Genomic DNA, 16,520 nt, shown 5'->3' with positions numbered 1-16,520 from the left:
GCTTTGTATTACCAATTAACTGTGATGATTAAAACTGCATGAATTTATAGATTAATATTTCAGCAATATTATTTTGTATAATGTACAATATTGTGAAATGAAAAATTTGAAGTGATAACTGCTTTGTATTACCAATTAACTGTGATGATCAAAACTGAATGAAAATATAGATTAGTATAATAATTTCAGCAATATTATTTTGTATAATGTACAATATTGTTGTGAACTGAAAAATCTTGAAGTGATAAGTGATTTGTATTACCAATAAACTGTGTTGATTAAATCTGAATGAATATATGGATTTATATTATATATTTGTCGCCGATTTACAATTTCAACCCCGATTACACAAAATTTTGGGGACCCATAGATCTCTGTTGGGACCCATAGATTTTTGAGCATGCGAGTTCCCGGGACCCATCACTTTTCACAGGTAAAATGAACACTGGGAATACAGAGATGAAGAAAATAGGGTATGAGTGATGCGAGAGATTGGGAATAGTGTGTTACAACTATGGTTTGTGAAAGGATAGTGGGATTGTGGACGTGTTCTTAAGGATGGGCTGGGCACCCGTAGGATGCGGCAGGGGTAAACCAGTGAAAGCTGTCGGGCCCTGCTGTTGAACAAAAGAGTGTTCTGTGTCACCCTGACCCGAGTGACATGGCTGCTTTCTGGTGTCCCATTTCATCTAAAGGGACAAAAGCATGACCAACTTAGGTGCCGAGGTGCCTAACTTGTTTGGGCGTTTGGGCAATTGGGTTGGCCATGGTCCAAAAATGTTTGTGTGTGTTTTTTTGCTATTTTTTTCCCTTTTATTTTCTTTGTTATTGTATGCGTTTGTCTTGCTGTCGGTTACCCCTCTTGAGGGATATGACCAAGGTACATAGATAGATAAACAAATATGGTTAAATTTGTTGCTATTGTTATGTCATAACTGTAATTATTAATATTATTACAATTATTGTTAATATCATTGGTGCCGCAATGACATTTGGTGCCATTATGACGTGAGGGATGGGTACTACAATGATTAGTGTATGAAATATGGGACTATAGTTATTATAATTATTGATATCTAATCGATGTAATATGTACAGTATATCCATGAGACTTTGTTATATTAGACAAAAGAGGAGAAGAGGATCTGTGAAATGTATTTAATAGGGAAGATGAAGGGGTAGGGAAAATAAGCATCTGCTTCTGACTACCCCTTTTCAAACATGTTATGCAACATGATTTTGTTGTTGAGTCATTGTTTTTGTCCTGTTTTTATTTTAATGTTCAAAATAAAGTTTTCATTCATAAAAAAAAAAAAAAAAGAAATCTTATATTTCTCTCTTAAGTCTTTATTATATATGTGTGCCATGTCTACCGTAATCCTGTGTGAAACAATCTTCACCGGGTTGTTATGACAATAAGGATTATTAAAATTCTAAATACAATTTCAAGACACAAAGGTGACAACTTACGTGGGTTTGGACGCCTCCGCCTGGTCTGTCTGCAATTTGTGCCCCCCCTCCACTTCCATGGTGCAGTAGACGATTCTATTGGGAGCCAAAGACTTGAGACCCTGCACCTCCATGATGACCACCTGCAACAAGTCCAAAGTTGGACGTGATCAGGACTTCCAAGGTACCTCTCCAGTCCTCCTACCTCCAAAGTGAAGGACAGCACCACGTCCGATTTGGAAAGCGTGTTTTCGTCCTCCTGGCCCATGTCCATGATGGAGGCGTTGTGGCCTCGTTTGAGCTTCTGCAGCTTGAATTCTCCTCCTTTGGAAACAGGCATGCTCTCCAGGTTGGCCATCAGAAGGTTGACGGAGGAACGCAGCTCATCGATGAACATGGCTTCCATGTCCCTGGAAGCGAAGCGGGGGAACCTGCCACCTAGCTGCAGGAGAAAGCGCCTTGTTTAGCTAGTCTCTCCATACCGTGGCTTGCGAAACTATTTGGCCCCCTTGAACTTTGTGACCTTCTGCCACATTTCAGACTTCAAACATCAATATATAAAACTAATTTCTTGTGAAGCATCAATAATAGGTGGGACACAATCATAAAGTGGAACACACTTTATTGGATATTTCAAACCTTTTTAACAAATGAAAAAGGAAAAAGTGAGTGTGCAAAATAATTCAGCCCCATTGAGTTAATACTTTGTAGCGCCACCTTTTGCTGCGATTGACAGCCGCAAGTCGCTCGGGGTATGTCTCTATCAGTTTTGCACATCAAGAAACTGATATTTTGGCCTATTCCTCCTTGCAAAACAGCTCCAGCTCAGTGAGGTTGGATGGAACAGCAGTTTTCAGTTCTTTCCACAGTGTCTCAATTGGATTGAGGTCTAGACTTTGACTTGGCCATTCTCACACCTTGATATGTTTTTTGGTGAACCATTCCATTGTAGCTTTTGCTTTATGTTTTGGATCATTGTCTTGTTGGAAGACAAATCTCAGTCCCAGTCTCAGGTCTTTTGCGAACTCCATGAGGTTTTCTTCCAGAATGGTCCTGAATTTGGCTCTATTCATCCACCCATCAATTTCTCCCAGGTGGCTTGTGGCAAACTTTAAACAACACTTTTTATGGATATATTGAAGAAATTGCTTCCTTCTTGCCACTCTTCCATTAAGGCCAGATTTGTGCAGTATACGACTGATTGTTGTCCTACGGACAGATTCTCCCACCTCAGCTGTAGAACTCTGCAGTTCATCCAGAGTGATCATGGGCCTCTTGGCTGCATCTCTGATACGTTTTCTCCTTGTATGAGCTGAAAGTTTAGGGGGACGGCCCGATCTTGGTAGATTAGTGCTCTGATACTCCTTCCGTTTCAATATTATTGCTTGCATAGTGCTCCTTGGGATGTTTAATGCTTGGGAAATCTTTCTGTATCCAAATCCAGCTTTAAACTTCTCCACAACAGTATCTCGGACCTGCCTGGTGTGTCCTTTGTTCTTCATGATGCTCTCTGTGTTTAGACCATCACAGTGCAGGTGGATTTATACAGAAACTTGATTACACACAGGCGGATTCCATTTATCATCGATAGTCATATAGATCAACATTGAATCATTCAGAGATCCTCAATGCACTTCTGGACAGTTTGCTGCACTGAAAGTAAAGGGGCTGAATCATTTTGCACACCGATTTTTTAGTTTTTTATCTGTTAAAAAAGTTTAAATTATCCAATAAAGTATGTGAATCTGGGGCACACCCCAGATTGGGTCAAAACCACTTCGTGATTGTGTCCCACTTATTGTTGATGCTTCACAAGAAATGACAGTTTTATATCTTTATGTTTGAAGTCTGAAATGTAGCAAAAGGTCACAAAGTTCAAGGGGGCCAAATAGTTTTGCAAGTCATTGTACCGGTCAACCTCAGCATAATGCACCTCTTATTCGTAATTGCTATTTCCCTTAAACGATAATAAACCTTACAAACACAACACGGCTCCTATTTACTCAAAGCAAGAAACACAATGTGGAATACCGCGACAACATTAGCAATCTATGATGACGTCGTCGTCTCCTACCAGTGACTGAGACGTTCGGGATTAGAACCGAAATGGGTAAGATGATTGGTCTCACAAAACACAAATCCCGTTTTTTTTTTTTATTCTGTACAAAATTGTTACATGGCATACACAATTTGATAATAATTACAATAACGTATAAAATATGAAGGAAACGTGTATGTTGACAAGTATGTCACTAAAGAACTCAATTTGAATCCATATTGTTTGATAGTCTGTGTACAGCAACCTTGCGTGTCCTGAAAGACGCTTTGAACGTATTAATGTTCCTCCACATGCACTTGTTCTTGCTATTCCCTACAATGCCACTAGACGGCAGGCTGTCGTATTCTTCAACTTTTAAATGGCCTTATGACACAAAGGCTTGTTTTGTTTGTACTAAAGTCCAAAATCAGCAAATATATTCTTTTAGAGTTGAATAAATGAGCTTTCTGGACAAAAGCAATGAAACAAAACATTTAATAGTCAATAGTTTGCAATAATCTGTGGTCTGTGCAGCCCTTTGAGACTCCTTGTGCTAAAAGGCTGTACTGTACAATTTAACATGACTTGACTTACTGTATTTTCTAGACTATAGGGTGCACATAAAATACAAACAGTTTTCAAAAATTCAAAAGTGTGCTTCATAATCTGGTGTTCCTTTTACAACGGAAAATACAGTATATAAATGAATCATTAAAATGAAGTGCCGGTAAAACTGTAGTTTTTATATATGTGTAACGGCTGTAGTGATAACCTTTGTTTTATTGAAATTCCTGCTGAAATATGTGTATAGTTTTTGGTAAATGTCCTGCAATGATGAGTCCAACAGTGCCATCTGCTGGTATGGGGTGGGGTTTGGTTTTGGCTTCTGACATGTGACCGGAAGGCGGGGTTTGTTGGCAGTCTTACCAGAGAGAACTGCAATGGTAAGACGCATCTTTTGGTGCTCCACAAAAGAAGTTAATTTTAAACATTATAACCACAGCTGACATGCACAGTAATGTGATTGATATTGTCAAGCTGTTTAGGTTTATTTTCGTTTTGTTTCTGTTTTACTAAATTATGAATTCCCCTTGTAGAGATCAAAGAGATCAAAGCCAGCAGAAAAGCCAATGTTGTGACTCATCCATTTGCAGGTAACTTGTACCCGTTTTTATACTCATTGTTTTTAATTCTATTTTATCATTTAAATTAAAAAAGGATGATGTTGGTTAAAATTCAGACGAAAGAAAAATATGTTGAATCCATTGTAAACGTTAAAAATCCACTATACAATCTCTTGTCAAAAGTATCTTGTTAAAATGTAAAGATGTAAAAATGTATTGTGATATTCTAAAATGTATTTTATGTAAAGTGAAAAGAAAGCTCTTTGAAATGATTTGTTGGCAGTCTTACCAGAGAGAACTGCAATGAGATCAAAGAGATCAAAGCCAGCAGAAAAGCTAATGTGTGACTCATCCATTTGCAGAAACTGTAATAATAAAAACCTCATCATCCAGTCCAGCGTGAATGTGGATCTTTGGTGGGACACGTACACCGCGGTTACATATGAATGAAATTTCATAAGAATTTATAATGTTTGTTCTATGAAATAAGGTTATCTTCATGTAATCCTTTTGGTAGTTTTAGTTTCATGCACCTTATAGTCCAAAGTGCCTCATACAGTGGACCCCTTGTTAAGATTTGTCAATATAATAGCGCTCTTACTCGTATTTTTCCATTATCAAACATTTTGGGAAAAGTGCCAGGGAGCCACTAGGGAGCGCCAAAGAGCCGTGTCTCCAGAACAAGTTTGACGGGTGGAGAAGCAAAACTTTGCTGGGGATAGAAAGCATCTTCATTTACATTTTGGTGCTTTTACGGGTAATTTTGTTGACAAGATGGCTTTTAGGAAAACTTGGAAAAAGAATTGCGCATACACACTTAGGTTCGTCAAGCTGATTTACATACGTGTACAACTCCGCAATGTCATTGATATACAAGCAGACACAGGCAGAAAAGGGGTCGGGGGACTGTTTAGCCGATCAGAATGCAGAACACAATGCATGATGAAAATTGAAACCGCATTACTGTAATGAGCTTCATGTGCGGTCCCTTCTCAACGTTTCTTAATTTACCTCATGTTGAGGTTTTGAGATTTTCCTTGCCCTCATGTAGGTTTTAGATCAGGGGATCGTGTAATAGTAGTCTGTAGTTTGCAATCATCTTTAGTAAGTGCAGCCCTTTGAGACTCCTTGTGATAAAGGGCTATACAAATGAACATAACTTGACAAAATAATTTTGCATATGAGTGATATCTCTAAGATCCTTGTCAGCTATTGGTCCACATCATATAAAATGATGCTCTGCTGTTAGTTCGGATCATTGAAATACATATATGTCATTGACTAAACTTCCTTCCACAATGTCTTTCTCTTTCATTAAGTTCAGAATATGTATTGAGACAATAGTGTGATACAATACTGTATTTTTTGTATGTATTCGCTGTGAGTGTCCAGGGTTGCAGTGATGCTATAAAGGGAGAAGCAAACACAATATAACCATTGTCAAAAGCATGAAGAAGGCTACTCTCTCTAAGTTTCATGGCAGTAAATAACGGACAATTGAGACAATTATTAAAAATATGGAAGTGATTTAAGCAAGGAAATCTTCTAAGAGCATGACCATCCTCACAAATGGAAGGGTGAAAATGTTTACCTCAAATGGAAGCAACATTTCATTTTCATTTACATACATATTTATAATGTTCTCAATCATACACAGGTATATTACGTGTAAGTAGTACTTATAATTATCCATCCATCCATTATCTGCACCGCTTATCCTCAGTAGGGTCGCAGGGTGCTGGAGACCATACCAGCCATCCACGGGCAGTGGGCAGAGGACACCCTGAACTGGTTGCCAGCCAATCACAGGGCACACAGATACAGATAACTCACTCGCTCATTAACAACGGGGGAAAATTTGGACCGGCCAATTAACCTGACATGCATGTTTTTGGAATGTGGGAGGAAACCGGAGTGTCCGGAGGAAACCCACGCAAGCACAGGGGGAACATGCAAACTCCACACAGCAGGCATGACCTCAGAACTGTGCCGCACACGCGCTAACCACCTGCTGCCCATACTTATCATATGCATTTTTAATTTTAATGTTTTTATCTGGGGAAGCAACTCTTCCAAATGCATTAGCATAGTTTTATATCCCCACCATAAAGATTTATGTCGTTCTGGAGGGCATACTGTATAAAAGATGACAGCGATGAAAAATGCTCAATTTTGATTAGAGAATTTGGCCTTTAGTTTTCCGATTTTATGAATATAAAAACAATTTTCATAGTCCTGAGGAAGTGAGGGACGTAAGCCACAAACAGAATGATTTTGTTTTGCAGTAATAGCATTTGGACAGACATCACCGTTTATCAAACACGCTAAGGACAATGAGAACCTTCCTTCGGGTTTGCTTACACGAGTGATCTGATCTGCCATTTGCAAACGACCGTCCAGCTCTCTTCGGATCTGTGCCGCCTGCTCGTCGGGGTTGTCCAGCTAAAGGGGGAAAAAATGAAGTCAAAATGAATCCCGAGTACAGTCAAACAGTGAGAGGCATAACATTGTAAAGATTTTTAGTCAACTGTGACTTAGAGACTTATTTTAATATTCATTTTCTTTTTTATTTGACACATGGTGTCACAGTCTTGTTCCACGGACAGACTGAGGAGATCATTTTTTCCTCATGCCATGAGGCTCTTTAACTCCACCCGGGGAATAAAAGCCCGCATTAAACCCCACCCCCACTTTTGCATTTTACCCTATTCTTATGAGTCTGTATTTTCCGTAGCACTATTGAAATACTCTATATCAACACATTATATTGGGTATTTCTATATTCTATATCTTTTATTTTATTATTTTATTTTTCAACACAAGGATACTGCTAGAAGTGTGAATTTCCCTACAGGGATGAATGAAGTATCTATCTAGACATCTATCTATCTAGACATCTGCACTACTCATACTACAGTGTTATTGTTACTGTTTACCTGACTTGTTTACCTGACTGCCCATTTTGCACATCTGGTTAGCTGCTTCTCTTGCACTCTTTGCACTACTGTAAAATACTGTACATAGCCATAATTATTTAGTATATTATTAGTACTCAATACAACATTTTATTTATATCTGTACATTCAAGGAAACTGTGCGGGTCAGATGTATCGACATTTCGTTCTGTATACACGTGTACTAGAATGACAATAAAGTAGATCTGAATCTGAATCTATCTATCTATCTATACATCCATCTATCTATCTATGTAATCCTTGGACTTTTAAACATTTTATAGAGCCCTGTTTAGGCAGAGGCTGCACCAGTCTTCTTGGGCGCGACCCGTAGGGGTAGATGACGCTTCAAAGGACAATGCTATAAAAACTAATGCCAGCTGCCATTATTCACGAGGGAAGAAGAAATGGAAAGGAAGTCAACAGAGAGCCCTGTCGGCATAGTTTTTAAGCAATTTTAAGCGTTTCTAACGCTTCACCCAAAATTCAAGCACTTTTCAATCCTTGAAGACGCAACATTAAAAATTCAAGTGTTTTCAAGGATTTCAAGCACCCGTAAGAACCCTGTCCATATGTCGCTCTCAGAGGCTGGCCAAGAATCTTTCGGATGTCATGGAAATCTATCCATGCTCTTAAGGCCTCTTGCCTCGCCCTTTATTTAAAATTATCTTCAGAAGAACTGCACAGGACCGAAATCACAAGTAAACCATAGAGCGAAATCTTGGAAAACAATCAGTGTCAATCTAGCGGGCCAAAAGCTTCTCACTGCAAGATGTTTCTTATACAATAATCAATATTAGGGATGCACCAACTTATGGGGCTAATAATTATCGAACAGCCAAATATGAGGTCACAGTTATTGACCTGATAGTCACGGCTAAGATGATGCCACTTGATGACTTGAATGATCAATACTTTATCATTCTTCTTGGCCCAGCCGTGTAATCTGAAGTCTTGGAGCCCTTGTACCTGTCATGACCAGAACCGAGACAGGACCCACTAACGCAACATTTCTCACAGTTTTATTGGGAAGAAGGGAAAGGAGCGCACACACAATTCAGGGATCGCGGGTCGCGGGGAGTAGGTTGCTCAAACGCGGAAGTGGGACTTCCGTGGCGAGCGATGGCGGTTTCGGGAACGGAAAAAACGGGTCAGTGAGACAATTATTAAAAATATGGAAGTGATTTAAGCAAGGAAGAGTAAAAACGTGATCGGAATTGGGCCAAGTCAAAAGCCAGGAGAGGAGAGTAGACGTGTTCGAGATCAAAAAACGGATCGCTATTCGGGGCGGGAGAACAGACGTGGTCGAGATCAATTGATTGAGACGGGATACTAACAGGAGCAAAAAACAGGACAGGCGAAAAGGGCTTATCGTGTAAAACCAGAGATTCGCAGACGGACCGACAAAAGGGGACTGACAAGACAGAGTTTAAATACTGACAGGGAGCAGATCTGTCAACAAGCTGCAGCTGGCACCACATGGGCGGAACCAATTGAGTGCCATGGCAACCATGACACACAGGCGGGGCTAATTGGGTGCCATGGCAACCGTGACAGTACCAGCTGTTGAAAGTGATGTATTTTCACATATTATGACCACACTTATATACATATGGACTTTCTGCAATACCTGGTGCTCATAACAATGGTCATTATTGACAAACAAATAACTATTGATAGATTGATTGACGATTGATAAAGTCAAGCTCTAATCTCTTAAATACTACTTTTATAGAAATTGTATCTTACTGTAAGTGTTTTTTTTCTAAAGATCTTTTATTGTTTGTTCAGATTTGGTTGTTATTCTACTCGTTTACAATCAAGAATGTAGTTCTGTTTTTGGTATTTTTGAGTTTTTCCTTTCCCACACATAGGTTTTAGATCAGGGGATGGTGTAATAATAGTCTGTAGTCTATACAGTCCTTTGAGACTTTTTGTGATTTAGGGCGTGACACCTGCCAAGAAGTTTGCTTAGAAGGCCAAGTTTCTTCTTTATTTTGACTATCATTACGCAACGTTCTGTATTATTTTTGGCTCATTGTTTTTTTTTTTTTTTTGGGACTATTATGCGCTTTATACATAATTATGACTACTGGTCAATCATGTTGCTAATCTTTGATTAATAGACCCTTTAGAGCTGATCTGCTTTTAGTAATAACCTAGGAGATTTAATAAAAGAAAAGGACGTGAAGAAGGACCTAGAACAGGTTAAGATTTTTGCATCTCGAGGGTTTTTGTACAGTCCTCTCCTGTTCTGCTTGCAAACTCAAAATTGTTTGATGTCTTTTCTCTTTAATATTTTGAGTGTCTACTAAACTATAAAGTTGTCATATTCACAGTTTATGGATCCCATAACCTCTGGCGGCAATCAGGCTGTTTTTTTGGGGTAGGGGTCTGCTTACCAACATGCAACAGAAAAAATTTCAAATAATGTACAGGTTTTTCCCTTCAAAACATATTGAATTTGAGACTGAAAACTGGTGCTGGTGGACCTCCAGTAGAACCCGTGTTTTTCAAACTTTTTTGAGCCGAGGTAGACTATTTTTCGTTAAAATAATCTCTCATGTATATTTTCAAAGCCTAAATTGAAAGTATAACGTATTTCTTATCAGGAGGTAACTCGACGTATTTATTTTGGTTAAAATTTATTTTATTTACGATTTTTAACTTGATGTTAGTTTTTCTACATTTATATCGAATTTTTCTAGAAAAATAAATACTTAAAAAGAACAAAAAATGATCCGCCTGTGGATTGTTTTTTTATTTACAACGTTAAATCTTTTATTTGGCAAAATAAGAAAATAATAATTAAATTCGGTAAAATTATGTGCAAGGTTTTTTGTTCATTTGATTTAGATTATTATTCCTTCGGGGCAGTCCTGGACATCTTTATCAAACAAAATAAATTATAAGATATACTGTGCTGCCTTGTGAGCAGATAATATATGAAAATAAAAAAAAATTGTAATCTGCTGCCACATAATGATGTGAGTGAATGTTGCTGTTACAGGTTACTCATTGTAAAAAAGCAAATCTATTGAATAATTGCATGCTTTTTTGCTAAGCCAATTTTGGACAATTTCCTGAGGCAGATTTATGCATATAATGTGATTTTATTTTTTTCCCCAGTGATTTTTAAAATTGACAATTCTTTCTGTAATCAGTTTATGTGACGTCATAAGTGTTTCTACAGTAGTACTGTTTTAGTATATCTGTAGGATCGTTATAGTATTTCCATAGTCGTATTTCCATAGTATTTGTTTAGTATTTTTGGAATATTACTGTAGCTGTTTTTAGTTGTATTTCTGTTGTAATATTTCTGTAGTAGTATTTTTGTATTGTAGTAGTGGTATTTTTGAATGTATTTTTGTAGAATTTTCAAAGTGTTTCCATCGTAGTATATCCGTCGTGTTTTTGTCGTATTTCCATAGTGGTATTTTTGGTTGTATTTCTGCAGAAGTATTTTTGAAGTATTGCCATATTAGTATTGTTTCAATATATCAGTCGTATTTTTGTAGCATTTCCATAGTAGTAGTTTGGTTGTCTTTATCTAGCAGTTTTTGTATTATTACTGTGTAGTATTTCTGTGGTAGGCTTTTTGTGTTAAGATATTATGGTAGTAGTATATTTTTACTATATAAATTGTATTCTTTAATTTTCAGTTTGAAAGCAAAACAATATATTAGGTCCTTGTTTTTGTTTGTTGCTTTTTTTTTAAGAGGAAAAAAAATCAGTTCGAAATTGTCAATTGAATCGAATGGCAATTATCGAGAATTGTGATATACATCGAATTGGCACTTTAGTATCGTGATACAATCGAATCGTGACCAGAGCATATCGTACCACCTCTACTAGACAAGGTCTCATGGCACACTTGTTGAAAAACACTGCTATATAGCATGAGTGTATGCACGTGGATCCCTTAAACACTAACATTGTGTGGTGTGTCTTGGGCAAGTACAGCCTGGTGACGCCCATCCCTCTCCCGGCCGACAAGTGAAAAAAAAAAAAAAAAGAAAAGAAACGTTATGGGTTTCATTATCGGTCTCCAGCAGTAGGATTTTATCAGTTATCAGTAGGAAAGGACTGTAATGGTGCATCCCTACTTAATGTATTTGTTTGACCTCATGACAGTATTTCAGTTTTGACTTTGATGATAGTCGGTTGGACACCTCTCGCTCACAAAGCAGCCGTCTTATCATTTGTCATGGGCATCCTTGATGAATTCTCTCCGAGCTCACCCACCAGCGTCCGATCTTCGGCTGGAAAAACAGGAAAGAGCGCTCGCCTCTGTGTACAGTAACCATAGCAACCTCAGATAAAAGCCAGCCGAGTGTACGGTAATAATAAAGCGAAGCAGGCTCGGCAACATTAGCAATACTGTATATCAAATCAAATAAGTGGCCTTGTATTTGCTAAACATCCAAAATTGGGTGTTCTTCATGCTCTTGCACGCCTTATTTGTACAATTATAACGTATGTTTTAGGTCTTCCAGCGCAGTAAACACAGAAAACAAGGACCAAGGACTTGTATTGCCCAGAAGAGCTCTCAAACGTCTTGCTGGGCCTCATTAATAATGTTTACACCCGTATCTAATGGGCAACGCTCTGCCGCTCTTAAGAAATCCACTAAGGGGATCCCCTTCGTTTGCTTATGTGGGAGCGTTTACCACATTTAGCGTCGACTCTGAAAAATCTCACAAGGAAGGAATTTTTAGTATTGCTCTACACAATTTAAGGTATTTAATAATAGCCAACTCGGCTACTTAACTCATTTTCTGACAAAAAAAGGCTAAAGACGTTTTTGGCACAGAGTAATTCATGGCCATTAAAGGCTAATCAAAACACAATCTAAATACAAATGATAATACTAAAACACATCATTGTTTTGTACAAACAACTGCAAAAAATATGTTTTCTTCTTAGTGTTGCCCCACCAAAATTGCATACACTTGTGTAACACGACCATGGGTCACGGTTTAGAAACACAACACATAAATTGGGGCCTTTAAAAAAAAAGGTTGTTTAAAATAACAAACCTTCCGAAATGTATTTAAGAATAATTAAAAAACATAGGTCATAATAACGTGCAAAACAACCCATTATTTATTTACGTATTTATTTTTCAAAGCACACACTAAGGCTATTTTGTAAAAACCTGAAAAAAATCCAATTTATAGTTATTTCTTTTGAACAATACAACCCATTATTTACTATATTTTGATAAAAAAATATCAGTTTTGTGTTATTACAAAATACATATTTTTTTGTACAAAACAACCATTATTAAAAGGAATAACCCACTTTTGGGTGAGATTTTTTTGTCATATTACTGATGTGATTTACCTGTCCCCGCTCCTTTGGCGCCAACCGCTGCGGGCTCTGATTGGCTCCCTGTCCCTATTTAAACCCAATACTGTCACTCCCCTGTGTTCAGTCCGTCAACGAACCTCTGTTTTTTACAAGGCAAGCCTTTTTTTTGACCCCGACTGCCGCCTGTCCCTCTTTTGCTCCCGTTTGTCTCCGGTTATGACCTGATTCAATCCCGACCACGTCTGCTCTCCCGCCCCGGCTTTCGACCTATTTTCGTCCCCGACCACGTCTACTCTTCTTTCCTGGCTTACGACTCGCTTACGACCCCGACCACGTTTTTGCTCTCCCTGTCCCGACTACCGATCCATTTTTCCATCCCTGACACCGCCATTACTCGCTACGGAAGATCCACTTCCCAGTTTGGATCACAATCCCCGAGTGCGAGAGCAACTTGCTTCCCGCATCCAGCGAACACCGGATCGTGGGCGCAGCCCTTCCTCTTCCTTTCAATAAAACTTGGTAAACGTCACGCAATTGGGTCCTGATTCCGTTCTGGTCTTGACAGTTTTAAACATCACAACCACAATGTTTTAAATTATTCTTATAAACAAACAACATGATTGTTTTTTCAATAAATCATTGGGTTTATTTTTGTTGTTGTTCTACAAGAACCCAGGAGTTAAACCAAGTCAAGGATCAGTCCTTGCTTGACCCAAATTGGGCTATTTTTGACCTATTTTTTTGTAGTACAGTCCTTTTAGACTAAACAGGATTTAAAATTAAAGATTAACCAATTATCAAGCAGGCCACAATGATAATTGGGAATTTGACAGATATCGGTATCAGCATTTCTATCTATTTGACAGTCCAATTATTTAGGCTCAGATACAGCAGAGCATTTCTCTCCCCCTCTTCTGCCTTCGGTCAAACACGCTACACTCCGAAGAATAACGTTAGAGCGGAGTAAACAACAGCAGCTATGCTAACTCCTGACATGCCTGTAAGTCAAGACCGCCTAAAAAAAAATTGAGTTTATTGAATGTCCCTTGTAGAAACGCGTGCATGTGATTAAGAGGTAGCGTAAAATAGTGCAGTTACTTGTATTAGGGAAGCACGTTCAGATGGAGACTGATATATTATCTCTTATCATAACATGAGTTTGTCAATCAGGTGTGTGCGTTTGTGATTGAGAAAAAGCATTGAAAGCACGATAAAGTGGAAGGGTGAGTGACTAACCGTTACGGTAAGATTAATTCGTCAATCTGGCTCTAAAACCGAAGTGCCCACACTTTTCAATTTGCAACCTCTTTGAAAATTTTGATTCTCTTTTTGTTTTAAATTAATTTAAGTAGGTCATGTTGGTTGTATTGACATTTTTTTATTTATTTATTGTTTAGGTAAAAAATTAGGCTTGCTAGTAGTGTTTAAATTTTAATTTAATACTGTAAAAGGTTTCACGGAACTATTTGAGCTTCATTTGAATTCTAACAAATTGACAGGACCAGAACAGGAGACAGGACCCACTTGCGTAACGTTACTGACAGTTTTATTAGGGAGATAAAGGAGCGCACACACGATCCGGAGATTGTTGGTCGCGGGGAGTAGGTTATTTAGACGCGGAAGTGGGACTTCCGTGGCGAGCGATGGCGGTGTCGGGAACGGAAAAAAGTCGAAAAACCAGGAAAGGAGAGTAGCCGTGGTCGAGATAAAAAATGGATCGTTATTCGGGGCGAGAGAACAGACGTGGTCGAGATCAAAACAGATCGTAGAGGGAGAAAAACAAGAACAAAAATACAGGACGGGCGAAAAAGGGCTTGCCGTGTAAAAACTAGGACAGAGACAGGACCCACTCACGTAACGTTTCTCACAGTTTTATTGGGAAGAAAGGAAAGGAGCTCACACACGATCCGGAGATCGCAGGGAGTAGGTTGCTCAGACGCGGAAGTGGGACTTCCGTGGCGGGAACGGAAAAAACGGGTCAGTAGCCGGGAAAGAAGAGCAAAAACATGAGACAGGGATACTAACAGGAGCAAAAAACAGGACAGGCAAAAAGGGTTTACCGTGTAAAAACAGAGATTCGCAGATGGACCGACAAAAGGGGACTGACTGGACAGAGATTAAATACTGTTAGGGAGACAATCCGTCAACAAGCAGCAGCTGGCGCCACCCGGGCAAGGCCAATTGGGCGCCATGGCAACCGTGACACATGAGCGGGGCCAATTGGGCGCCATGGCAACCGTGATGCAAATATTCTTTGTTTATTTTTGCATTATCAAATATTTCTTACGCCAATTTTTAAGCTCTTATGGCAAATATCAGATATCGGCCTCCTCTTAAAACTAGATAGATAGATGTCTAGATGGATGTCTAGATAGATAGATAGAGATAGATAAAGATAGAAAAATAGCTAGATAGATGGCTAGATAGATACTTTAATTATCCACATTGGAAAATTCACACTTCCAGCAGTATCCCTGTGTTGATTATTAACGGATTAACAGGATGGCCTCTGGGTGCTGTGTTTGTAGTTTAGCAACAACGGAGTGGATGACGTCACACGCTAGGCCAAAAGTTCGACGTCCCTGCAGCAGATGGAAATCTTTGTGCCCAGGGTTACACCACCTCGTGTTCACGTAGATAGCGAGTCCGCCTCCTCTCCACTTCCCGCGGGCTTTTGTGTCTGTCTGTCCTCACAGCGCTGAACCCGGGTAGCTCCGGGTAGCGTCCGGGATGCTAGACGTGAGCCACGTTTCCGTAAAACACAGCCAACTGCACTCCCTGTACGCTGTGCTAATAGTCGGTATCTGTATTGTCCCTCAAAAAAACATATCTGCCGATCCTTATTTAAAAATTGATGTTTTCTAGAATCATATGGTTAACAAACCCACTAATAAATGGTGAGACGGACAAACATTTGATGAAAGAGTCTATATCTAATGGACAGTGAACACATACCTGGCATGCGTTATATAGAAGTTGGTGCTCAAACTTCTTGATGCCCAAAATCTGTTGAAACATCTCATAAAGTTGATCCTTGCTGAGGATGAGTTCGGAGGCGGCGCTGGCCGTCATCCTTTGCTGTTGTTTCCTGGGGTCTTCCTCGCCTCGGTAAATAGTATCGAACTTGGCGATCCAGGAGCTCAGCACAGTCTCCTTGCTAAGACCGTCGATTTCAGGGAGGCTACGCACTCGCTTCTCGATGTGCTTCTTGAAAACTTCCCGGGAGTCGCTGGCTGAGCAGCCGCCGCTCTGGACCATTCGGGACACTCTGTCGCTTTTTAGGAACACCTGCAAGAGGACGGCAGGTTGAAATTTCAAGTGATAGTGTGTAAGGATTCACCTCTACAGGTTGTTGTGGCTTGTAATGGAGTGCATGTTTGTGCAATAGAAGAAGGCACACTGTGGATGCCCGAAGAACATCGCTTTGCAAAATTTGGAAGCATACTTCCAGATTTTCTCAAAAGAACCAGGATGAATTTTAAAAGATTTTATACGATTGACTCAGTTTAATGCAATGGATATTTTCACTGAGTGGGCTTTAATTCAATGTACAAGGTCAGGGTAGGCTGTTTGAAATGCATATTTTGTATAGGGAATTTTGACAACAGGACTCGTGGATTTGCTGACGCAGGACGACAGGCG

General features: G+C 39.2%; 1 protein-coding gene across 6 annotated transcripts in view; it reads right to left on the bottom strand.

The window, feature by feature from the left end:
- cadpsa (Ca2+-dependent activator protein for secretion a) overlaps nt 1-16,520 on the bottom strand; it is a 164,950-nt gene that overhangs the window by 136,941 nt on the left and 11,489 nt on the right. For all 6 annotated transcript variants that reach the window (XM_088337707.1, XM_088337708.1, XM_088337710.1 and 3 more), the window contains exons 3-6: nt 15,834-16,166; nt 6,973-7,053; nt 1,655-1,891; nt 1,471-1,592 (exon numbers count right to left, since the gene is read on the bottom strand). In XM_088337707.1, the coding sequence (XP_088193833.1) occupies nt 1,471-1,592; nt 1,655-1,891; nt 6,973-7,053; nt 15,834-16,166 (773 nt within the window). The remainder of the gene's footprint in view (nt 1-1,470; nt 1,593-1,654; nt 1,892-6,972; nt 7,054-15,833; nt 16,167-16,520) is intronic.

The sequence above is a fragment of the Urocampus carinirostris genome, chromosome 6 (assembly GCF_059441175.1).
Source record: "Urocampus carinirostris isolate Australia breed hairy pipefish chromosome 6, RoL_Ucar_1.0, whole genome shotgun sequence".
NCBI lineage: Eukaryota > Metazoa > Chordata > Actinopteri > Syngnathiformes > Syngnathidae > Urocampus > Urocampus carinirostris.
The sequence above is the reverse complement of the archived record's forward strand: the minus strand, read 5'-3'. Positions and strand labels throughout refer to the sequence as shown.